Here is a 25,708-nt window from a genome sequence, read left to right on the forward strand (position 1 = left end):
GGGACTAGATGCAACGGGAGAGTGTGAGTGAGTGAGTGAGAGAAGAAAGGGACTAGATACAACGGGAGAGTGTGAGTGTGTTAGTGAGAGAAGGGACTAGATACAACGGGAGTGTGTGAGTGAGAGAAGAAAGGGACTAGATACAACGGGAGTGTGTGAGTGTGTTAGTGAGAGAAGAAAGGGACTAGATGCAACGGGAGTGTGTGAGTGTGTTAGTGAGAGAAGAAAGGGACTAGATACAACGGGAGTGTGTTAGTGAGAGAAGAAAGGGACTAGATACAACGGGAGAGTGTGAGTGTGTGAGTGAGAGAAGAAAGGGACTAGATGCAACGGGAGAGTGTGAGTGAGAGAAGAAAAGGACTAGATACAACGGGAGTGTGTGAGTGTGTTAGTGAGAGAAGAAAGGGACTAGATACAACGGGAGTGTGTGAGTGTGTGAGTGAGAGAAGAAAGGGACTAGATGCAACGGGAGAGTGTGAGTGAGAGAAGAAAGGGACTAGATACAACGGGAGAGTGGGAGTGAGAGAAGAAAGGGACTAGATACAACGGGAGAGTGTGAGTGAGAGAAGAAAGGGACTAGATGCAACGGGAGTGTGTTAGTGAGATAAGAAAGGGACTAGATACAACGGGAGAGTGTGAGTGTGTTAGTGAGAGAAGAAAGGGACGATACAACGGGAGTGTGTGAGTGTGTTAGTGAGAGAAGAAAGAGACTAGATGCAACGGGAGAGTGTGAGTGAGAGAAGGAAGGGACTAGATGCAACGGGAGTGTGTGAGTGAGAGAAGAAAGGGACTAGATACAACGGGAGTGTGAGTGTGTGAGTGAGAGAGAGAAGAAAAGGACTAGACGCAACGGGAGAGTGTGAGAAGAAAGGGACTAGATACAACGGGAGAGTGTGAGTGTGTTAGTGAGAGAAGAAAGGGACGATACAACGGGAGTGTGTGAGTGTGTTAGTGAGAGAAGAAAGAGACTAGATGCAACGGGAGAGTGTGAGTGAGAGAAGGAAGGGACTAGATGCAACGGGAGTGTGTGAGTGAGAGAAGAAAGGGACTAGATACAACGGGAGTGTGAGTGTGTGAGTGAGAGAGAGAAGAAAAGGACTAGACGCAACGGGAGAGTGTGAGTGAGAGAAGAAAGGGACTAGATACAACGGGAGAGTGTGAGTGTGTTAGTGAGAGAAGAAAGGGACTAGATGCAACGGGAGAGTGCGAGTGAGAGAAGAAAGGGACTAGATACAACGGGAGAGTGTGAGTGTGTTAGTGAGAGAAGAAAGGGACGATACAACGGGAGTGTGTGAGTGTGTTAGTGAGAGAAGAAAGGGACTAGATGCAACGGGAGAGTGTGAGTGAGAGAAGAAAGGGACTAGATGCAACGGGAGAGTGTGAGTGAGTGAGTGAGTGAGAGAAGAAAGGGACTAGATACAACGGGAGTGTGAGTGTGTGAGTGAGAGAGAGAAGAAAAGGACTAGACGCAACGGGAGAGTGTGAGTGAGAGAAGAAAGGGACTAGATACAACGGGAGAGTGTGAGTGTGTTAGTGAGAGAAGAAAGGGACTAGATGCAACGGGAGAGTGCGAGTGAGAGAAGAAAGGGACTAGATACAACGGGAGAGTGTGAGTGTGTTAGTGAGAGAAGAAAGGGACTAGATACAACGGGAGAGTGTGAGTGTGTTAGTGAGAGAAGAAAGGGACTAGATACAACGGGAGTGTGTGAGTGAGAGAAGAAAGGGACTAGATACAACGGGTGTGTGTGAGTGTGTTAGTGAGAGATGAAAAGGGACTAGATACAACGGGAGTGTGTGAGTGAGAGAAGAAAGGGACTAGATACAACGGGAGTGTGTGAGTGTGTTAGTGAGAGAAGAAAGGGACTAGATAAAACGGGAGTGTGTGAGTGAGAGAAGAAAGGGACTAGATACAACGGGAGTGTGTGAGTGAGAGAAGAAAAGGACTAGATACAACGGGAGTGTGTGAGTGTGTTAGTGAGAGAAGAAAGGGACTAGATACAACGGGAGTGTGTGAGTGTGTGAGTGAGAGAAGAAAGGGACTAGATACAACGGGAGTGTGAGTGTGTGAGTGAGAGAAGAAAGGGACTAGATGCAACGGGAGAGTGTGAGTGAGAGAAGAAAGGGACTAGATACAACGGGAGTGTGTGAGTGTGTTAGTGAGAGAAGAAAGGGACTACATGCAACGGGAGAGTGGGAGTGAGAGAAGAAAGGGACTAGATACAACGGGAGAGTGTGAGTGAGAGAAGAAAGGGACTAGATGCAACGGGAGTGTGTTAGTGAGATAAGAAAGGGACTAGATACAACGGGAGAGTGTGAGTGTGTTAGTGAGAGAAGAAAGGGACGATACAACGGGAGTGTGTGAGTGTGTTAATGAGAGAAGAAAGGGACTAGATGCAACGGGAGAGTGTGAGTGAGAGAAGAAAGGGACTAGATGCAACGGGAGAGTGTGAGTGAGTGAGTGAGAGAAGAAAGGGACTAGATACAACGGGAGTGTGAGTGTGTGAGTGAGAGAGAGAAGAAAAGGACTAGACGCAACGGGAGAGTGTGAGTGAGAGAAGAAAGGGACTAGATACAACGGGAGAGTGTGAGTGTGTTAGTGAGAGAAGAAAGGGACTAGATGCAACGGGAGAGTGCGAGTGAGAGAAGAAAGGGACTAGATACAACGGGAGAGTGTGAGTGTGTTAGTGAGAGAAGAAAGGGACTAGATACAACGGGAGTGTGTGAGTGAGAGAAGAAAGGGACTAGATACAACGGGTGTGTGTGAGTGTGTTAGTGAGAGAAGAAAGGGACTAGATACAACGGGAGTGTGTGAGTGAGAGAAGAAAGGGACTAGATACAACGGGAGAGTGTGAGTGTGTTAGTGAGAGAAGAAAGGGACTAGATGCAACGGGAGAGTGCGAGTGAGAGAAGAAAGGGACTAGATACAACGGGAGAGTGTGAGTGTGTTAGTGAGAGAAGAAAGGGACTAGATGCAACGGGAGAGTGCGAGTGAGAGAAGAAAGGGACTAGATACAACGGGAGAGTGTGAGTGTGTTAGTGAGAGAAGAAAGGGACTAGATACAACGGGAGTGTGTGAGTGAGAGAAGAAAGGGACTAGATACAACGGGTGTGTGTGAGTGTGTTAGTGAGATAAGAAAGGGACTAGATACAACGGGAGAGTGTGAGTGTGTGAGTGAGAGAGAGAAGAAAAGGACTAGACGCAACGGGAGAGTGTGAGTGAGAGAAGAAAGGGACTAGATACAACGGGAGAGTGTGAGTGTGTTAGTGAGAGAAGAAAGGGACTAGATACAACGGGAGTGTGTGAGTGAGAGAAGAAAGGGACTAGATACAACGGGAGTGTGTGAGTGAGAGAAGAAAAGGACTAGACGCAACGGGAGAGTGTGAGTGAGAGAAGAAAGGGACTAGATACAACGGGTGTGTGTGAGTGTGTTAGTGAGAGAAGAAAGGGACTAGATACAACGGGAGTGTGTGAGTGAGAGAAGAAAGGGACTAGATACAACGGGAGTGTGTGAGTGAGAGAAGAAAGGGACTAGATACAACGGGAGTGTGTGAGTGAGAGAAGAAAGGGACTAGATACAACGGGAGTGTGTGAGTGAGAGAAGAAAGGGACTAGATGCAACGGGAGAGTGTGAGTGAGTGAGTGAGTGAGTGAGAGAAGAAAGGGACTAGATACAACGGGAGTGTGTGAGTGAGAGAAGAAAGGGACTAGATGCAACGGGAGAGTGTGAGTGAGAGAAGAAAGGGACTAGATGCAACGGGAGAGTGTGAGTGAGAGAAGAAAGGGACTAGATACAACGGGAGAGTGTGAGTGTGTTAGTGAGAGAAGAAAGGGACTAAATACAACGGGAGTGTGTGAGTGTGTTAGTGAGAGAGGAAAGGGACTAGATACAACGGGAGTGTGTTAGTGAGAGAGGAAAGGGACTAGATACAACGGGAGAGTGTGAGTGAGAGAAGAAAGGGACTAGATACAACGGGAGTGTGAGTGTGTGAGTGAGAGAAGAAAGGGACTAGATGCAACGGGAGAGTGTGAGTGAGAGAAGAAAGGGACTAGATACAACGGGAGTGTGTGAGTGTGTTAGTGAGAGAAGAAAGGGACTAGATGCAACGGGAGAGTGGGAGTGAGAGAAGAAAGGGACTAGATACAACGGGAGAGTGTGAGTGAGAGAAGAAAGGGACTAGATGCAACGGGAGTGTGTTAGTGAGATAAGAAAGGGACTAGATACAACGGGAGAGTGTGAGTGTGTTAGTGAGAGAAGAAAGGGACGATACAACGGGAGTGTGTGAGTGTGTTAGTGAGAGAAGAAAGGGACTAGATGCAACGGGAGAGTGTGAGTGAGAGAAGAAAGGGACTAGATGCAACGGGAGAGTGTGAGTGAGTGAGTGAGAGAAGAAAGGGACTAGATACAACGGGAGTGTGAGTGTGTGAGTGAGAGAGAGAAGAAAAGGACTAGACGCAACGGGAGAGTGTGAGTGAGAGAAGAAAGGGACTAGATACAACGGGAGAGTGTGAGTGTGTTAGTGAGAGAAGAAAGGGACTAGATGCAACGGGAGAGTGCGAGTGAGAGAAGAAAGGGACTAGATACAACGGGAGAGTGTGAGTGTGTTAGTGAGAGAAGAAAGGGACTAGATACAACGGGAGTGTGTGAGTGAGAGAAGAAAGGGACTAGATACAACGGGTGTGTGTGAGTGTGTTAGTGAGAGAAGAAAGGGACTAGATACAACGGGAGTGTGTGAGTGAGAGAAGAAAGGGACTAGATACAACGGGAGAGTGTGAGTGTGTTAGTGAGAGAAGAAAGGGACTAGATGCAACGGGAGAGTGCGAGTGAGAGAAGAAAGGGACTAGATACAACGGGAGAGTGTGAGTGTGTTAGTGAGAGAAGAAAGGGACTAGATGCAACGGGAGAGTGCGAGTGAGAGAAGAAAGGGACTAGATACAACGGGAGAGTGTGAGTGTGTTAGTGAGAGAAGAAAGGGACTAGATACAACGGGAGTGTGTGAGTGAGAGAAGAAAGGGACTAGATACAATGGGTGTGTGTGAGTGTGTTAGTGAGATAAGAAAGGGACTAGATACAACGGGAGAGTGTGAGTGTGTTAGTGAGAGAAGAAAGGGACGATACAACGGGAGTGTGTGAGTGTGTTAGTGAGAGAAGAAAGGGACTAGATGCAACGGGAGAGTGTGAGTGAGAGAAGAAAGGGACTAGATGCAACGGGAGAGTGTGAGTGAGTGAGTGAGTGAGAGAAGAAAGGGACTAGATACAACGGGAGTGTGAGTGTGTGAGTGAGAGAGAGAAGAAAAGGACTAGACGCAACGGGAGAGTGTGAGTGAGAGAAGAAAGGGACTAGATACAACGGGAGAGTGTGAGTGTGTTAGTGAGAGAAGAAAGGGACTAGATGCAACGGGAGAGTGCGAGTGAGAGAAGAAAGGGACTAGATACAACGGGAGTGTGAGTGTGTTAGTGAGAGAAGAAAGGGACTAGATACAACGGGAGTGTGTGAGTGAGAGAAGAAAGGGACTAGATACAACGGGTGTGTGTGAGTGTGTTAGTGAGAGAAGAAAGGGACTAGATACAACGGGAGTGTGTGAGTGAGAGAAGAAAGGGACTAGATACAACGGGAGTGTGAGTGTGTGAGTGAGAGAAGAAAGGGACTAGATGCAACGGGAGAGTGTGAGTGAGAGAAGAAAGGGACTAGATACAACGGGAGTGTGTGAGTGTGTTAGTGAGAGAAGAAAGGGACTAGATGCAACGGGAGAGTGTGAGTGAGAGAAGAAAGGGACTAGATGCAACGGGAGTGTGTTAGTGAGATAAGAAAGGGACTAGATACAACGGGAGAGTGTGAGTGTGTTAGTGAGAGAAGAAAGGGACGATACAACGGGAGTGTGTGAGTGTGTTAGTGAGAGAAGAAAGGGACTAGATGCAACGGGAGAGTGTGAGTGAGAGAAGAAAGGGACTAGATGCAACGGGAGAGTGTGAGTGAGTGAGTGAGAGAAGAAAGGGACTAGATACAACGGGAGTGTGAGTGTGTGAGTGAGAGAGAAGAAAAGGACTAGACGCAACGGGAGAGTGTGAGTGAGAGAAGAAAGGGACTAGATACAACGGGAGAGTGTGAGTGTGTTAGTGAGAGAAGAAAGGGACTAGATGCACCGGGAGAGTGCGAGTGAGAGAAGAAAGGGACTAGATACAACGGGAGAGTGTGAGTGTGTTAGTGAGAGAAGAAAGGGACTAGATACAACGGGAGTGTGTGAGTGAGAGAAGAAAGGGACTAGATACAACGGGTGTGTGTGAGTGTGTTAGTGAGAGAAGAAAGGGACTAGATACAACGGGAGTGTGTGAGTGAGAGAAGAAAGGGACTAGATACAACGGGAGAGTGTGAGTGTGTTAGTGAGAGAAGAAAGGGACTAGATGCAACGGGAGAGTGCGAGTGAGAGAAGAAAGGGACTAGATACAACGGGAGAGTGTGAGTGTGTTAGTGAGAGAAGAAAGGGACTAGATGCAACGGGAGAGTGCGAGTGAGAGAAGAAAGGGACTAGATACAACGGGAGAGTGTGAGTGTGTTAGTGAGAGAAGAAAGGGACTAGATACAACGGGAGTGTGTGAGTGAGAGAAGAAAGGGACTAGATACAACGGGTGTGTGTGAGTGTGTTAGTGAGATAAGAAAGGGACTAGATACAACGGGAGAGTGTGAGTGTGTTAGTGAGAGAAGAAAGGGACGATACAACGGGAGTGTGTGAGTGTGTTAGTGAGAGAAGAAAGGGACTAGATGCAACGGGAGAGTGTGAGTGAGAGAAGAAAGGGACCAGATGCAACGGGAGAGTGTGAGTGAGTGAGTGAGAGAAGAAAGGGACTAGATACAACGGGAGTGTGAGTGTGTGAGTGAGAGAGAGAAGAAAAGGACTAGACGCAACGGGAGAGTGTGAGTGAGAGAAGAAAGGGACTAGATACAACGGGAGAGTGTGAGTGTGTTAGTGAGAGAAGAAAGGGACTAGATGCAACGGGAGAGTGCGAGTGAGAGAAGAAAGGGACTAGATACAACGGGAGAGTGTGAGTGTGTTAGTGAGAGAAGAAAGGGACTAGATACAACGGGAGTGTGTGAGTGAGAGAAGAAAGGGACTAGATACAACGGGTGTGTGTGAGTGTGTTAGTGAGAGAAGAAAGGGACTAGATACAACGGGAGTGTGTGAGTGAGAGAAGAAAGGGACTAGATACAACGGGAGTGTGTGAGTGAGAGAAGAAAGGGACTAGATGCAACGGGAGAGTGTGAGTGAGTGAGTGAGTGAGAGAAGAAAGGGACTAGATACAACGGGAGTGTGTGAGTGAGAGAAGAAAGGGACTAGATGCAACGGGAGAGTGTGAGTGAGAGAAGAAAGGGACTAGATACAACGGGAGAGTGTGAGTGAGAGAAGAAAGGGACTAGATACGACGGGAGTGTGTGAGTGACAGAAGAAAGGGACTAGATGCAACGGGAGTGTGTGAGTGAGAGAAGAAAGGGACTAGATACAACGGGAGTGTGTGAGTGTGTTAGTGAGAGAGGAAAGGGACTAGATACAACGGGAGAGTGTGAGTGAGAGAAGAAAGGGACTAGATACAACGGGAGAGTGTGAGTGAGAGAAGAAAGGGACTAGATACGACGGGAGTGTGTGAGTGAGAGAAGAAAGGGACTAGATGCAACGGGAGTGTGTGAGTGAGAGAAGAAAGGGACTAGATGCAACGGGAGTGTGTGAGTGAGAGAAGAAAGGGACTAGATGCAACGGGAGTGTGTGAGTGAGAGAAGAAAGGGACTAGATGCAACGGGAGTGTGTGAGTGAGAGAAGAAAGGGACTAGATGCAACGGGAGTGTGTGAGTGAGAGAAGAAAGGGACTAGATGCAACGGGAGTGTGTGAGTGAGAGAAGAAAGGGACTAGATGCAACGGGAGTGTGTGAGTGAGAGAAGAAAGGGACTAGATGCAACGGGAGTGTGTGAGTGAGAGAAGAAAGGGACTAGATGCAACGGGAGTGTGTGAGTGAGAGAAGAAAGGGACTAGATGCAACGGGAGTGTGTGAGTGAGAGAAGAAAGGGACTAGATGCAACGGGAGTGTGTGAGTGAGAGAAGAAAGGGACTAGATGCAACGGGAGTGTGTGAGTGAGAGAAGAAAGGGACTAGATGCAACGGGGGTGTGTGAGTGAGAGAAGAAAGGGACTAGATGCAACGGGGGTGTGTGAGTGAGAGAAGAAAGGGACTAGATGCAACGGGGGTGTGTGAGTGAGAGAAGAAAGGGACTAGATGCAACGGGGGTGTGTGAGTGAGAGAAGAAAGGGACTAGATGCAACGGGAGAGTGTGAGTGAGAGAAGAAAGGGACTAGATGCAACGGGAGTGTGTGAGTGAGAGAAGAAAGGGACTAGATGCAACGGGAGTGTGTGAGTGAGGGAAGAAAGGGACTAGACGCAACGGGAGTGTGTGAGTGTGTTAGTGAGAGAAGAAAGGGACTAGACGCAACGGGAGTGTGTGAGTGAGAGAAGAAAGGGACTAGATGCAACGGGAGTGTGTGAGTGAGAGAAGAAAGGGACTAGATGCAACGGGAGTGTGTGAGTGAGAGAAGAAAGGGACTAGATGCAACGGGAGTGTGTGAGTGAGAGAAGAAAGGGACTAGATGCAACGGGAGTGTGTGAGTGAGAGAAGAAAGGGACTAGATGCAACGGGAGTGTGTGAGTGAGAGAAGAAAGGGACTAGATGCAACGGGAGTGTGTGAGTGAGAGAAGAAAGGGACTAGATGCAACGGGAGTGTGTGAGTGAGAGAAGAAAGGGACTAGATGCAACGGGAGTGTGTGAGTGAGAGAAGAAAGGGACTAGATGCAACGGGAGTGTGTGAGTGAGAGAAGAAAGGGACTAGATGCAACGGGAGTGTGTGAGTGAGAGAAGAAAGGGACTAGATGCAACGGGAGTGTGTGAGTGAGAGAAGAAAGGGACTAGATGCAACGGGAGTGTGTGAGTGAGAGAAGAAAGGGACTAGATGCAACGGGAGTGTGTGAGTGAGAGAAGAAAGGGACTAGATGCAACGGGAGTGTGTGAGTGAGAGAAGAAAGGGACTAGATGCAACGGGAGTGTGTGAGTGAGAGAAGAAAGGGACTAGATGCAACGGGAGTGTGTGAGTGAGAGAAGAAAGGGACTAGATGCAACGGGAGTGTGTGAGTGAGAGAAGAAAGGGACTAGATGCAACGGGGGTGTGTGAGTGAGAGAAGAAAGGGACTAGATGCAACGGGAGAGTGTGAGTGAGAGAAGAAAGGGACTAGATGCAACGGGAGTGTGTGAGTGAGAGAAGAAAGGGACTAGATGCAACGGGAGTGTGTGAGTGAGAGAAGAAAGGGACTAGATGCAACGGGAGTGTGTGAGTGAGAGAAGAAAGGGACTAGATGCAACGGGAGTGTGTGAGTGAGAGAAGAAAGGGACTAGACGCAACGGGAGTGTGTGAGTGAGAGAAGAAAGGGACTAGACGCAACGGGAGTGTGTGAGTGAGAGAAGAAAGGGACTAGACGCAACGGGAGTGTGTGAGTGAGAGAAGAAAGGGACTAGACGCAACGGGAGTGTGTGAGTGAGAGAAGAAAGGGACTAGACGCAACGGGAGTGTGTGAGTGTGTTAGTGAGAGAAGAAAGGGACTAGATGCAACGGGAGTGTGTGAGTGTGTTAGTGAGAGAAGAAAGGGACTAGATGCAACGGGAGTGTGTTAGTGAGAGAAGAAAGGGACTAGATACAACGGGAGTGTGTGAGTGTGTGAGTGAGAGAAGAAAGGGACTAGATGCAACGGGAGTGTGTGAGTGAGAGAAGAAAGGGACTAGATGCAACGGGAGAGTGTGAGTGAGAGAAGAAAGGGACTAGATACAACGGGAGTGTGTGAGTGTGTGAGTGAGAGAAGAAAGGGACTAGATGCAACGGGAGTGTGTGAGTGAGAGAAGAAAGGGACTAGATGCAACGGGAGTGTGTGAGTGAGAGAAGAAAGGGACTAGATGCAACGGGAGTGTGTGAGTGAGAGAAGAAAGGGACTAGATGCAACGGGAGTGTGTGAGTGAGAGAAGAAAGGGACTAGATGCAACGGGAGTGTGTGAGTGAGAGAAGAAAGGGACTAGATGCAACGGGAGTGTGTGAGTGAGAGAAGAAAGGGACTAGATGCAACGGGAGTGTGTGAGTGAGAGAAGAAAGGGACTAGATGCAACGGGAGTGTGTGAGTGAGAGAAGAAAGGGACTAGATGCAACGGGAGTGTGTGAGTGAGAGAAGAAAGGGACTAGATGCAACGGGAGTGTGTGAGTGAGAGAAGAAAGGGACTAGATGCAACGGGAGTGTGTGAGTGAGAGAAGAAAGGGACTAGATGCAACGGGAGTGTGTGAGTGAGAGAAGAAAGGGACTAGATGCAACGGGAGTGTGTGAGTGAGAGAAGAAAGGGACTAGATGCAACGGGGGTGTGTGAGTGAGAGAAGAAAGGGACTAGATGCAACGGGAGAGTGTGAGTGAGAGAAGAAAGGGACTAGATGCAACGGGAGTGTGTGAGTGAGAGAAGAAAGGGACTAGATGCAACGGGAGTGTGTGAGTGAGAGAAGAAAGGGACTAGATGCAACGGGAGTGTGTGAGTGAGAGAAGAAAGGGACTAGATGCAACGGGAGTGTGTGAGTGAGAGAAGAAAGGGACTAGACGCAACGGGAGTGTGTGAGTGAGAGAAGAAAGGGACTAGACGCAACGGGAGTGTGTGAGTGAGAGAAGAAAGGGACTAGACGCAACGGGAGTGTGTGAGTGAGAGAAGAAAGGGACTAGACGCAACGGGAGTGTGTGAGTGAGAGAAGAAAGGGACTAGACGCAACGGGAGTGTGTGAGTGTGTTAGTGAGAGAAGAAAGGGACTAGATGCAACGGGAGTGTGTGAGTGTGTTAGTGAGAGAAGAAAGGGACTAGATGCAACGGGAGTGTGTTAGTGAGAGAAGAAAGGGACTAGATACAACGGGAGTGTGTGAGTGTGTGAGTGAGAGAAGAAAGGGACTAGATGCAACGGGAGTGTGTGAGTGAGAGAAGAAAGGGACTAGATGCAACGGGAGAGTGTGAGTGAGAGAAGAAAGGGACTAGATACAACGGGAGTGTGTGAGTGTGTGAGTGAGAGAAGAAAGGGACTAGATGCAACGGGAGTGTGTGAGTGAGAGAAGAAAGGGACTAGATGCAACGGGAGTGTGTGAGTGAGAGAAGAAAGGGACTAGATGCAACGGGAGTGTGTGAGTGAGAGAAGAAAGGGACTAGATGCAACGGGAGTGTGTGAGTGAGAGAAGAAAGGGACTAGATGCAACGGGAGTGTGTGAGTGAGAGAAGAAAGGGACTAGATGCAACGGGAGTGTGTGAGTGAGAAAAGAAAGGGACAAAATGCAACGGGAGTGTGTGAGTGAGAGAAGAAAGGGACTAGATGCAACGGGAGTGTGTGAGTGAAAGAAGAAAGGGACTAGATGCAACGGGAGTGTGTGAGTGAGAGAAGAAAGGGACTAGATGCAACGGGAGTGTGTGAGTGAGAGAAGAAAGGGACTAGATGCAACGGGAGTGTGTGAGTGAGAGAAGAAAGGGACTAGATGCAACGGGAGTGTGTGAGTGAGAGAAGAAAGGGACTAGATGCAACGGGAGTGTGTGAGTGAGAGAAGAAAGGGACTAGATGCAACGGGAGTGTGTGAGTGAGAGAAGAAAGGGACTAGATGCAACGGGAGTGTGTGAGTGAGAGAAGAAAGGGACTAGATGCAACGGGAGTGTGTGAGTGAGAGAAGAAAGGGACTAGATGCAACGGGAGTGTGTGAGTGAGAGAAGAAAGGGACTAGATGCAACGGGAGTGTGTGAGTGAGAGAAGAAAGGGACTAGATGCAACGGGAGTGTGTGAGTGAGAGAAGAAAGGGACTAGATGCAACGGGAGTGTGTGAGTGAGAGAAGAAAGGGACTAGATGCAACGGGAGTGTGTGAGTGAGAGAAGAAAGGGACTAGATGCAACGGGAGTGTGTGAGTGAGAGAAGAAAGGGACTAGATGCAACGGGAGTGTGTGAGTGAGAGAAGAAAGGGACTAGATGCAACGGGAGTGTGTGAGTGAGAGAAGAAAGGGACTAGATGCAACGGGAGTGTGTGAGTGAGAGAAGAAAGGGACTAGATGCAACGGGAGTGTGTGAGTGAGAGAAGAAAGGGACTAGATGCAACGGGAGTGTGTGAGTGAGAGAAGAAAGGGACTAGATGCAACGGGAGTGTGTGAGTGAGAGAAGAAAGGGACTAGATGCAACGGGAGTGTGTGAGTGAGAGAAGAAAGGGACTAGATGCAACGGGAGAGTGTGAGTGAGAGAAGAAAGGGACTAGATGCAACGGGAGAGTGTGAGTGAGAGAAGAAAGGGACTAGATGCAACGGGAGTGTGTGAGTGAGAGAAGAAAGGGACTAGATGCAACGGGAGTGTGTGAGTGAGAGAAGAAAGGGACTAGATGCAACGGGAGTGTGTGAGTGAGAGAAGAAAGGGACTAGATGCAACGGGAGTGTGTGAGTGAGTGAGAGAAAGGGACTAGATGCAACGGGAGTGTGTGAGTGAGAGAAGAAAGGGACTAGATGCAACGGGAGTGTGTGAGTGAGAGAAGAAAGGGACTAGACACAACGGGAGTGTGTGAGTGTGTTAGTGAGAGAAGAAAGGGACTAGATGCAACGGGAGTGTGTGAGTGAGAGAAGAAAGGGACTAGATGCAACGGGAGAGTGTGAGTGAGAGAAGAAAGGGACTAGATACAATGGGAGTGTGTGAGTGAGAGAAGAAAGGGACTAGATATAACGGGAGTGTGTGAGTGAGAGAAGAAAGGGACTAGATGCAACGGGAGTGTGTTAGTGAGAGAAGAAAGGGACTAGATGCAACGGGAGAGTGTGAGTGTGTTAGTGAGAGAAGAAAGGGACTAGATGCAACGGGAGTGTGTGAGTGAGAGAAGAAAGGGACTAGATGCAACGGGAGTGTGTGAGTGAGAGAAGAAAGGGACTAGATACAACGGGAGTGCGGAAGCCTCACTTTTGTTGTAGCAGGTCGACAGCACGGCTTTATCTGCAGGACTGGCGCTGATGTGCCATATCTCCCCTGCCTGGTGCAGCAGGACGCTCTTACTAATGATGTTATTCTCATCATCAAAGTCAATGATGTGGATCTGTGGGAAGGAGAGAGGAGGAGAGAGAAAGAGAGGTGGGAAGGGGAGGGGAGAGGGAGAGCGAGAGAGAGAAACAGAGAGAGGTCGACAGCACGGAAACAGAGAGAGAACGAGAGCAGTGAGGAAGAGGTTGGAATGAGCTCCTCTTCCGTCATCTCTCACCAGTCACCCTAACCCTCAACAATTCAAAGCACCCCTCACTTCTCACAGAAAAAATTCCACTTTAATATGACAGTAAATGCAATCTTAAATGCAAACATCACTTCAGTTTTCTTAACTTCACACACCCACTGTGTTTTTTTTTGTATTGATTTCCCCTTCAAAGCAGCGATTAAACACCCCTTCAAAACTTGGGTTGGATTCATAGGAGTTACAGAGAGATTCACATGTCTAATAAAGATCCGACAGACGAAAATCGATCAAATCTAGCTCACCACACTTCACAGCATATGGAGGGGTCACTCTCTGTGAAATCAGTAAAACATGACTGCAGTAGTGATGGTCATGTGACATCCTTTTGCTCCAAGGTAGGCCTTTTAGTGTGACAGGCTACAAGGAGAGTTTAAAGCATTGAAACTCAGATATGGTGGATATTGGACAATGGTTGACAGGTGTTGTGAAGCCAAATCTTCCTGTTTAATTGATTCCAGATTGTCAAACAGCCATGAAGTTACACCATATATACAAAAGTATGTGAACACCCCTTCAAATTAGTGGATTTGGCTATTTCAGCCACACCTATTGCTGACAGGTGTATAAATTTGAGCACACCGCCATGCAATCTCCATAGACAAACATTAGCAGTAGATTGAAAGTCACTGAGCTCTTCAGTAAGGCCAATGTGGCACCATCATAGGATGCCGCCTTTCCAACAAGTCAGTTCATCAAATTTCTGCCCTGCTAGAGCTGACTTGATTAACTGTAAGTGCTGTTATTGTTGCTTCTAGACGTTTCCACTTCACAACGGCTTAGCCGCAAAGTGGTAGGCCACACAAGCTCATAGAACGGGACCACCGATGGCTGAAGTGCGTAAAAATTGGCTGAGTTCCAAACTGCCTCTGGAAGCAAATCATCTGGAGCTTCATGAAATGGGTTTCCATGGCCGAGCACCCGCACAAGTCTAAGATCACCATGCGCAATGCCAAGCGTCGGCTGGAGTGGTGTAAAGCTCACTGCCATTGGACCCTGGAGTGTTGGAAACGCGTTCTCTGGACTGATGAATCACGCTTCACCATCTGGCAGTCCAACGGACTAATCTGGGTTTGGCGGATGCCAGGAGAACGCTACCTGCCACACCGCATAGTACCAACTATAAAGTTTGGTGGAGGAGGAATAATGGTCTGGGGCTGTTCTTCATGGTTCGGGCTAGGCAACTTAGTTCCAGTGAAGGGAAATCTTAACGCTACAACATACAATGACATTCTAGACAATGACATTCTGTACTTCTAACTTTGTGGCAACAGTTTGGGGAAGGCCTTTACCTGCATCAGCATGACAATGCCCCCGTGAACAAAGCGAGGTCCATACAGAAATGGTTTGTCGAGATCGGTGTGGAAGAACTTGACTGGCCTGCAGAGCCCTGACCTCAACCCCATCGAACACCTTTAGGCTGAATTGGAACGCCAACTGCGAGCCAGTCCTAATCGTCCAACATCAGTGCCCGACCTCACTAATGCTCGTGGATGAATGGAAGCAAGTCCCTGCAGCAATGTTCCAACATCTAGTGGAAAGCCTTCCCAGAAGAGTGGAGGCTCTTATAGCAGCAAAGGGGGGACCAACTCCATATTAATGCCCATGATTATGGAATGAGATGTTCGATGAGCAGGTGTCCACATAGTTTTGGTCATGTAGTGCATCTTGGCATCCTCTTAAAGGTCAGCAGAACACAACGTTAGCCTCACAATTGAAAACGTTGGCCCAATTTACGCAAGCAAGCAGTGTGCAGGAAGTTGGGACCTCTTGATTTGACTTAAGCATATTTGAATTTACCATTCTGGAAATCTTTGATTTACGGACTTTGATTTACGGATGTTGGATCTTAACTTGATCACTCTTTTGTCGCAGAGAATGTTCCTGCTGCATCAAGAATTTCAAATGAGCCTTGAGAGTCCCTAAAAAAGAGCAGTTGTCTTTCTCTCCATGCGGGGGCAGTCGAGTCATTGGGATCAGGGTTTGCTATCAAAATAATTTTCTCTCTCGCTCACTCAAACACTATAGACCTTGGTCTTATAACCGCGACATTAAACATGGCTCTGAAATGCAGCCATACGCATCAACAACCATCATTTTATACAGCTTAACAACACAAGATAGATTTTGGTCTCCCCTGGGCCATGACATAGAAGTGTCAAGTGTATGGGTAAGGTCAAAATGACCTTCAATCGTGGCCTGCGGTAGTCTAGCGGTTCGGGCTGCTGCCTTCAATGCAGCCGAGCACATACAGTACAAGCCTACCGTGTCAGCAATGGTTGCAATTGAGATCAGCTGTGCGGGTGAATTTAGCACGTATTGATGGTTTAACGAGACATCTGGCGATAATATAGTGCCATCGATGGTTTCAATAGGCCCCTTGTTATTTGATAATATTCCAATTGGCTACATTCTGCAGGCTACCTGTTAGCCTATCGATTGTCAATTAATGAAAGGTGTGAAAAGCCATAATAGGCTACTGTGTTTCCCTGGCTGAGTTTATCAGCTGATTTGGGCCATCAGTTGATTGGCAGATGTAGGCCTACTGTAGAACGAAAACATTTCCTTCAGTGTGGATGTCGTTCACATTTTATAGATAGGCTATGCATAATTTGTCAGTATATACTCACAAATATAAATGCAATATGTCAAGTGTTTTATTTCATGAGCTGAAATAAAAGATCAACGAAATTTTCCATATGCACATTTTTTGCACACATTTGTTTATACCCGTGAGTGAGAATTTCTCCTTTGCCAAGATAATCCATCCACCTGACAGGTGTGGCATATCAAGATGCTGATTAAACAGCATGATCATTGCATAGGTGCACCTTGTGCTGGAGACAAAAGGCCACTCTCAAATGTGAAGTTTTGTCACATAACACAATGCCACACGTCTCAAGTTGAGGGAGCGTGCAAATGGCATGCTGACTCCAGGAATGTCCACCAGAGCTGTTGTCAGATCATTTAAAGTTAATTTCTCTACCACAAGCTGCTTCCAACCTCGTTTTAGAGAATTTGGCAGTACGTCCAACTGGCCTCATAACCGCAGACCATGTGTACATGTATGGCGTTGTGCGGGCGAGCGGTTTGCTGTCAACGTTGTGAACAGAGTGTCCCATGGTGGCGGTGGGGTTATGGTATGGGCAGACATAAGCCATGGACAACGAAGACAATGGCATTTTATCAATGGCAATTTGAATGCACAGAGATACCGTCATGAGATCCTGAGGCCCATTGTCGTGCCATTCATCCGCCGTCATCACCTCATGTTTCATCATGATAATGCACGGCCCCATGTCACAAGGATTTGTACACAATTCCTGTAAGCTGAAAATGTTTCAGTTCTTCCATGGCCTGCATACTCACCAGACATTGTCACCCATTGAGCATGTTTGTGATGCTCTTGATCAACGTCCACGACAGCACGTTCCAGTTCCCACCAAGATCCAGCAACTTAGCACAGCCATGGAAGAGGAGTGGGTCAACATTCCACAATCAACAGCCTGATCAACTCTATGCGAACGAGATGTGTCGGGGTGCATGAGGCAAATGGTGGTCACACCAGATGTGGACTGGTTTTCTGATCCAAGCCCCACATCTTTTAAATAAGGTATCTGTAACCAACAGATGCATATCTGTATTTCCAGTCATGTGAAATCCATAGATTAGGACCTAATTAATTAATTTCAATTGATTGATATCCATATATGAACTGTAACTCTGTAAAATCTTTGAAATTGTTGCATGTTGCGTTTAAATTTTTCTTCAGCATAGTTGTGGTCTTCGGTGTGGATCCAAAGACTATTTAGATTGAGCTGAGACATTCTCTTTGATGTGTAAATTATCAGACTATAAATGCAATTAAACTTTTGGACCTAAGTAGGCTCAGGCTGGTTACTATATAGCCCAGCACTGGGCACGAACTCGTGAGGCTTGTAGCCGGAGCGTCCTGCTTAGACCACTGCGCTACGGCAGTTCACAGCACTCTAGAAAGCACTAACAATACTAATGATAGATAGGTGCATCATTTTTTAAATTATTTTGTTTTAAGCCTTTCCCAAACCATAGTTCTAACCTTAACCACTCTGAATTATTGACTAAACTGTTAACCTTAGAGTCGTTTCTGTTTTAACCCTGTAACCACGCAGAATTAATGCAGCAATAGACATTCATCTATGAGTCAAAAGGCAGTTGGCTGGATTCAAACTCATGCCGATTCTGGCATAGGGCCTATGTGTGCCGGGGTCAGTGGTGTAAACACTGGGCCATGCGGTCACTGAGGAAACTAATAATTTATCCTGCCAATTGCTTGCCTTCAACATATAAAAAAAATACATGTAGTCCCTACAAATACAGTGCATTCAGAAAGTGTTCATACACCTATTCTTACCCCCATTCTGTTGTGTTACAGACTGAATTCAAAATGCATTAAATCATGTTTTTTTCTCACCCATCTACAGACAACACCCCATAATGAAAGTGAAAACTTGTTTTTAGAGATGTTTGCAAATTTATTGAAATACAGAAATATCTAATTTACATAAGTAATCAAACCCCTAAATCAATACTTTGAAGAAGCACCTTTGGCTGCAAATACTTGCCCATTATTCTTGAAAAAAGTTCTTCAAGCTCTGTCAAGTTGATAGTTGAACATTGTTAGAAAGCAATTTTCAAATCTTGCCACAGATTTCTAAGCCTATTTAAGTCAAGACTGTAACTAGGCCACTCGGAAACATTCAATGTCGTCTTGGTAAGCAACTCCAGTGTTGATTTGGTAAGCAACTCCAGTGTTGATTTGGCCTTGTCCTGCTGAAAGGTGAACTCATCTCCCAGTGTCTGTGGAAAGCAGACTGAACCAGGTTTTCCTCTAGGATTTTGACTGTGCTTATAGCCATATTCCGTTTCATTTTAGCAATAAAAGAAAACTCCCCAGTTCTTGCCGATGACAAATATGAAGAGTGTTACTCTGTGATGTGTTGGATTTGCCCCAAACATAACACTTTGCATTCAGGACAAAAAGTTAACTTCTTTGCAGTATTCCTTAAGTGCCTTGTTGCAAACAGGATGCATGTTTTGGAACATCGGTACAGGTTTCCTTCTTTTCACTCTGTCATTTAGGTTAATATTGTGGAGTAACTATATAATGTTGTTGATACATCCTCAGTTCTCATAGCACAGCCATTAAACTCTTAACTGTTTTAAAGTCACCATTGGCCTCATGGTAAAATCCCTGAGCAGTTTCCTTCCTCTCGAACAACTGAGGTAGGAAGGACGCCTGAAACTTTGTAATGACTGGGTGTATTAATACATCTTCCAAAGTGTAATTAATAACTTCACCATGCTCAAAGGGATATTCAGTGTCTGCTTTTTATTTTATTTTTACACATCTGCCAATCGGTGCCCTTATTTTCGAGGCATTGAAAAACCTCCCTGGTTGAATCTGTGCTTGAAATTCACTGCTCAATTGAGGGACCTTACAGATAATTGTATGTGTGGGTTACAGAGATGGGGTAGTCATTAAAAAAATTATTTTAACCACTATTATTGAAAACAGAATGAGTCCACGCAACTTATTATGCGATTTGTTAAGCACTTACTTAGGCTTGCCATAACAAAGGGGTTGAATACATATTGCCTCAAGACATTTCAGCTTTACATTTTGTATTAATTTCTAAAATGTTCTATAAACAAAATTCCACTTTGACATTATGGGGTATTGTGTGTAGATCAGTGACACAAAATCTCAATTTAATACATTTTTAATTCAGCCTGTAACACAACAAAATGTGGAAAAGGTAAACGGGTGTGAATCCTTTCTAAAGGTACTCTATGTCCATTTATTATAATCCACATAAGAATTCACACGAGACGAACTGTAACCTGCACGTAGCCTACATAAGGTACAATGTACATTATATACAAACACCGCTTCAAGCTGCCCACTGGCGGCGATTCTATTTTCAATATTCAAATTCTCCTGTTGCAGGATTATTTTCCTCCTGCAGCGAAAGGAGTCAAATTACGATCTGACATCTGTAGGTTGTAAAGCAGTGACAATCATCTGGTTTGATGTGGTTATTAACACACATCATTCTAATAAGGCTGAGTCTCACTTCACCGTGGGAACCATTCATCTAGTGGCACCGGACAATAACTCCAGGAACTCCTCTCCCCTGTTCATTTTTTACAGGCAGGGAGGAGAAGAGCAGAGCATTGGAAGAGCAGCATACAGCATCCTTTAGCCGCCGCAAAGCCATATAGGCTGCCATTAACCTTGGGCTGGAACCCATTGAGCCAAAATTATTTAAAAAGTTATAATTTTATGGAAGGGAACCATACAAATCAATTCTGGTGCTGGTGGGACAGGGTAATTGGAAGGAGGGCCGGTAACAGGGCCCCTGAATGAACCCAGGTCTGGAGGAGAATTCCCATGGGTAATTTATTATGTGTTATTCTCCAGCTGGAGCATGTGGAGTGACTCATCCCTCCATCCCTCTCTCAGAGGGATAAAAACGAGCTGGCCGCTGGCCTCCACTTTTGGGCCTCTTAGTTAAAGCTCTTTAGTGGTGCAGATGACAGTAAGTGGGGCAGAGGTGGTACGGCAAATATGCTTTATCTTTTTAGTACCCTTTAATGCCACACACATTGGAGGATGCCTAACAATGTGCCAGTCATATTGCCCTGCCCTCTCAGGGCTGAAGTGGCACTTGAGGTGAGAGGAGAGGGTAAAATAGATATCTGGGCCCCACATTATAGAGACAATGAAAGGATAAAAAGCCAGGAGGCTTATTGACATGTCCAAAGGTACTTTATAAGTGCCTCTGAAGCCAGAGCCAATCAGGTGGGGTCTTTATGTGATCAATTCTTGAGGATGGGACTGAAGTCATCTTCAAGGAAGAACAATTTCTGGAACATCCAATAATTGTACGTGAAATAGCATTTCAATAATGATTGGCTGAAATTATTGCTGTCTTTGTTATAACTGTAGTGTATTCTGAAATGCTGGTACAAAACACCCCCTTTTTTCCTCAACATCACCTGTCAGTGCTTGGTGCAGGCATCACAGCAGTACGATCATTATGAGTATTTGCCTCTCAAAAACATGGTGTGGGTGAGTCAAACATAAGTACCGTCTGTCTGTCCAACCACAGGGATATGTTCAAAGTGGGCTCCAGCTACATCTTAACACCCATAGACTTGTAAACAACAGCCAATCCCAGAATCGAAAAAAAAGCATTGGCAATTTTTCTCACCAAAGGATGCCAAAAACATTTCAACACAGACATCAGTCTCTCCTCTCTCCCTCTCTAAAATCACTAATTATCTCACCCTCATTTATGGCCAACTGTTTCTGTCGGTTGTCTATCTGCACGATGACCTAGAAAAGACCACACACACACACTAAATTGGAGTCAGCCCAATACCCAGTGACAGGCGCCAAGGCTAAGCCTGTCCTCACAGCAATACCTGGTCCACACAGGCCTATACGGCTAGCATGATCCCAGGCTTGTTTGCTAGGGCTACAACTCTCAAAGTTACTCAGCTGCTGGACAAGGCTTGAGGTAACCAACTTTACTGAAAGTACTGTACCACTAAACCCAGTTGGGTAGGTTACTTTATAAATGTAATATGTTACAGTTTCTAGTTACCTGTCCAAAATTGTAATCAGTAACAAAATTTGTGGATTACCGAAACTCAGTAACGTAATCTGATTAATTTCCGTTTACCTTCCCCTTAAGAGGCATTAGAAGAGGACAAAAAGCTATTTGGTGTACCATCATAGTCATCACTGACTTGTGATCAGACTCGTTCAGGCAACTTAAACTTGCACCTTTTTCAATGCAAGTGAGTGACATTGAGAAAACCAAAAGGTGTTATTTTTCCCCGCAAACATCCTTTCTGAATTTAAAAGTAATAATTTTGTTTTTCAAAAGTATCCAATTACAATATTTGTTGCAGGTAACGTATTTATAATCAGATTACATGTAATCAGTTACTCCCCAATCCTGAATAAGTTCAAATAAGCAGAACATGGCATGGACAGTCATAGCACAGGCAATGAGACATTGCATTACAACCCAGTCTTGCTGAAACCCAGGAGGAACTAGTTGTGAGATATCACTGAGTCCCAAGCCCTGCAACAACACGTGGGCCAATCCTGGGTGGAATCACTGAGGTACAGTATATAATTAGGGTGAAAGTGGAATACCCCATTGGGAATACTAGAGGCCTTAAGGTGCTGGGATGGGCAGCCACAGGACTAGATCAGAGAACGGAATAAGTCCACTCTAGGTTTTTCCATAAAAAATAGATAGGGAGAAAGACATTTTTGTACAACTTTAGATTGCATGCCAAACTGGCGCCCACATTTGAAGAACATACACATTATTTTGTACAACACCCTTCTTAGATGCTCTTTGAATGTAGAATTAATGTTAGGTCCAATGTTCCCTCTAAGCTGCGCAGAGAAGCACAAGATAGAACTTCACTCAACTTTCCCCGTTAATTAACACTATCAACGTTTCCCTTTACTGTGGGAATTGTGATCGAATCAACGCAATATTAGCCACTTTCAATGTAACACTGAAGCAAAACAAACTATGCAAGACTTAGTATGCAAAACTAACTATGCAAGAGATTTTCTTGTACGCAGAGCGTATTGGAGTAGAATTGAATTGCATTGACAGGCACGACTCAGGCCCATACTCTACACAGACCGGTGAGCCATAACCAATCAGAGCTGCAGTAGGCCTACATACAAATAGCCATTGCCATATATGGATCTGTGCCATTCACTTTGAACTGTTTACAGCATGAGCAGTCACGAGTAGATTAGCTTGTTTTGAGATCAAAGCGAGAGCTGAATGTAGCCACATGTGCACATTTGTTCATATTCTTTGTGAGTTAGTGAGTTATTAGCCCAGTTATAGCTTATTTCTGGTCAACAATGGGGGAGTGGTTGCTCCCTACAAGAGCACAAAATGTGCACAATTCTAGCCATCTTTGAAAAGTGAGTCAGGTAAAGAGCTTTTTTTATGTCTTAAAAGGACAGTGCTGTATTTTGAGACTGTCTTGAATAACCCAATAGGCAGAGGGTAGCATAATTTGACTCATTTTCTGATATGTTGTATAGGAATAATAATGCATTTTATTTTGAAGTGTTTTTTTGCATCAAACAACACAACATTTTCAGTCACCTCCTTGTCTGAAGAACAAGTGGATAAACAGGTTCATGTCAAGCCCTGCATATTTCTTTTCTTCTCAAAAGTCTCATGGAATGTTGGCCTACATTGAACACCACACATTTTGCTGCTACTGTAGGCTGAATGATAGAACAGCAATGTCCATGTTAAAATGTTATGGGATGCATTTTTCTCCATTGTTGCTGATGGTAGGCCACACAGTAGCCTACTTGGCCACTGTTAAAACGGTAACTTAAAGCGGGTACAGCCTCAGTGTTTACAGTAAACATGCGCCGGAAGTTGCACAGAAATTTCACAATGTTCAAGTTTGCGCTCAGCAGACCTGAAATTTGCTCAGTGCTGGAAAAGAAATGGAGTGAACATTGGTTAGGGCCATACATTTCCATGTAAAAGACCCCATGTGAAGTTATAGGAGCATGTCGAATCTGGTGTCAAATGAAAGCTAAGAGTCTATATTTTGTAGAAATTAAAGGATATATATTTTTCAACCATTTTCTATCCTAAATATTAGGAATAAGCAAAGGCATTGATTTCTGATCAAACAGATGGAAAAAGAGGTCTTAGAAAACATCTACCAGAAAAAGTCTTAAAAAGGTATGAGAAATACAGTACATCAAAGCACAATGTGGAAGTAAAGAGCCCTGCCAACTAATATCAACATTTACAGTGGGGAGAACAAGTATTTGATACACTGCCGATTTTTCAGGTTTTCCTACTTACAAAGCATGTAGAGGTCTGTAATTTTTATCATAGGTACACTTCAACTGTGAGAGACGGAATCTAAAACAAAAATCCAGAAAATCACATTGTATGATTTTTAAATAATTAATTTGCATTTTATTGCATGACATAAGTATTTGATCACCTACCAACCAGTAAGAATTCCGGCTCTCACAGACCTGTTAGTTTTTCTTTATGAAGCCCTCCTGTTCTCCACTCATTACCTGTATTAACTGCACCTGTTTGAACTCGTTACCTGTATAAAAGACACCTGTCCACACACTCAATCAAACAGACTCCAACCTCTCCACAATGGCCAAGACCAGAGAGCTGTGTAAGGACATCAGGGATAAAATTGTAGACCTGCACAAGGCTGGGATGGGCTACAGGACAATAGGCAAGCAGCTTGGGGAGAAGGCAACAACTGTTGGCGCAATTATTAGAAAATGGAAGAAGTTGAAGATGACGGTCAATCACCCTCGGTCTGGGGCTCCATGCAAGATCTCACCTCGTGGGGCATCAATGATCATGAGGAAGGTGAGGGATCAGCCCAGAACTACCCGGCAGGACCTGGTCAATGACCTGAAGAGAGCTGGGACCACAGTCTCAAAGAAAACCATTAGTAACACACTACGCCGTCATGGATTAAAATCCTGCAGTGTACACAAGGTCCCCCTGCTCAAGCCAGCGCATGTCCAGGCCCGTCTGAAGTTTGCCAATGACCATCTGGATGATCCAGAGGAGGAATGGGAGAAGGTCATGTGGTCTGATGAGACAAAAATAGAGCTTTTTGGTCTAAACTCCACTCGCCGTGTTTGGAAGAAGAAGAAGGATGAGTACAACCCCAAGAACACCATCCCAACCGTGAAGCATGGAGGTGGAAACATCATTCTTTGGGGATGCTTTTCTGCAAAGGGTACAGGACGACTGCACCGTTTTGAGGGGAGGATGGATGGGGCCATGTATCGCGAGATCTTGGCCAACAACCTCCTTCCCTCAGTAAGAGCATTGAAGATGGGTCGTGGCTGGGTCTTCCAGCATGACAACGACACGAAGCACACAGCCATGGCAACCAAGGAGTGGCTCCGTAAGAAGCATCTCAAGGTCCTGGAGTGGCCTAGCCAGTCTCCAGACCTGAACCCAATAGAAAATCTTTGGAGGGAGCTGAAAGTCCGTATTGCCCAGCGACAGCCCCGAAACCTGAAGGATCTGGAGAAGATCTGTAGGGAGGAGTGGGCCAAAATCCCTGCTGCAGTGTGTGCAAACCTAGTCAAGAACTACAGGAAACGTATGATCTCTGTAATTGCAAACAAAGGTTTCTGTACCAAATATTAAGTTCTGCTTTTCTGATGTATCAAATACTTATGTCATGCAATAAAATGCAAATTAATTACTTAAAAATCATACAATGTGATTTTCTGGATTTTTGTTTTAGATTCCGTCTCTCATAGTTGAAGTGTACCTATGATAAAAATTACAGACCTCTACATGCTTTGTAAGTAGGAAAACCTGCAAAATCGGCAGTGTATCAAATACTTGTTCTCCCCACTGTATATATAGTTTTGGAGAAATGATTTGCCTTTTGTAAGTTTAAGAAACATTGAATTTCCATTACCAAAAACACACATATCTTTAAGATATTTTCTAATTTCTCTCCCCCATGAGGAGAGGATAATGAAAGTTCACAGGAGTAAGAAGTAAAAGGTAGCCCTACACATTTTTTTTACTGATATCCATTTGGTTTATGATTTATTAAGTTATTGCACCTTGAAATTCTGTTACCAAATTGGTAGCAGAATTTCCGAAAAATCTGTAACAGAATTACTGCAATTGAATTGGCTGCAATGGTAAATCATAGTAGTCACAAACTACAGTTGGGTCACCTGCTACATTTCTCCCTTCCACTGGCATACTGTAATATTCAACTCATAACTGTTTTCTTTCTCTTTTGTGAGAGAAAGAAAGCTCAGTTGGTAGAGCATAGCGTTTGCAATGTCAGGGTTGTGGGTTTGATTCCCGCGGGGGAACAGTACGAAAAAAGCATAAATGTACGCACTCGCTACTGTAAGTGACTCTGGATAAGATTGTCTGCTAAATTACGTAAATGTAAAATGAAAACAGTCTGGACAGCCCTTCCCTCTCTCTCTCTCCAGTTAGTATACCTCTCCTAGCTCTTACTGACACAATGAGCCCCCTCTTTTTACATGTTCTATCCTAAATATTAGGAATATGTAAAGGCTTTGATTTCTGATCAAACAGATGGAAAAATAGGTCTTAGAAAACATCTACCAGAAAAAGTCTTAAAAGGTATGAGAAAGCAAAGGCTTTGATTTCTGAGAGACTCCTTTCCTTAATAACCAGCGTCCTTACCCACTGAGTACCAACCAAAGTTGAAAAGTAGTAGAAATTTGGTCAGTCTGCCTTGGCTTTAATTTTAATGTCCA

The 25,708-nt window shown here is 45.4% G+C and overlaps 1 protein-coding gene across 1 annotated transcript in view; it reads right to left on the reverse strand.

Annotated features, from left to right (window-relative positions):
* The window catches only part of LOC139530664 (EARP-interacting protein homolog), a 94,559-nt gene that overhangs the window by 67,527 nt on the left and 1,324 nt on the right, over window positions 1-25,708 (reverse strand). Inside the window, exon 3 of the mRNA XM_071327258.1 lies at window positions 13,017-13,149. Coding sequence (XP_071183359.1) covers window positions 13,017-13,149 — 133 coding nt within the window. The remainder of the gene's footprint in view (window positions 1-13,016; window positions 13,150-25,708) is intronic.

The sequence above is a fragment of the Salvelinus alpinus genome, chromosome 9 (assembly GCF_045679555.1).
Source record: "Salvelinus alpinus chromosome 9, SLU_Salpinus.1, whole genome shotgun sequence".
In the NCBI taxonomy this organism is placed as follows: Eukaryota; Metazoa; Chordata; class Actinopteri; order Salmoniformes; family Salmonidae; genus Salvelinus; species Salvelinus alpinus.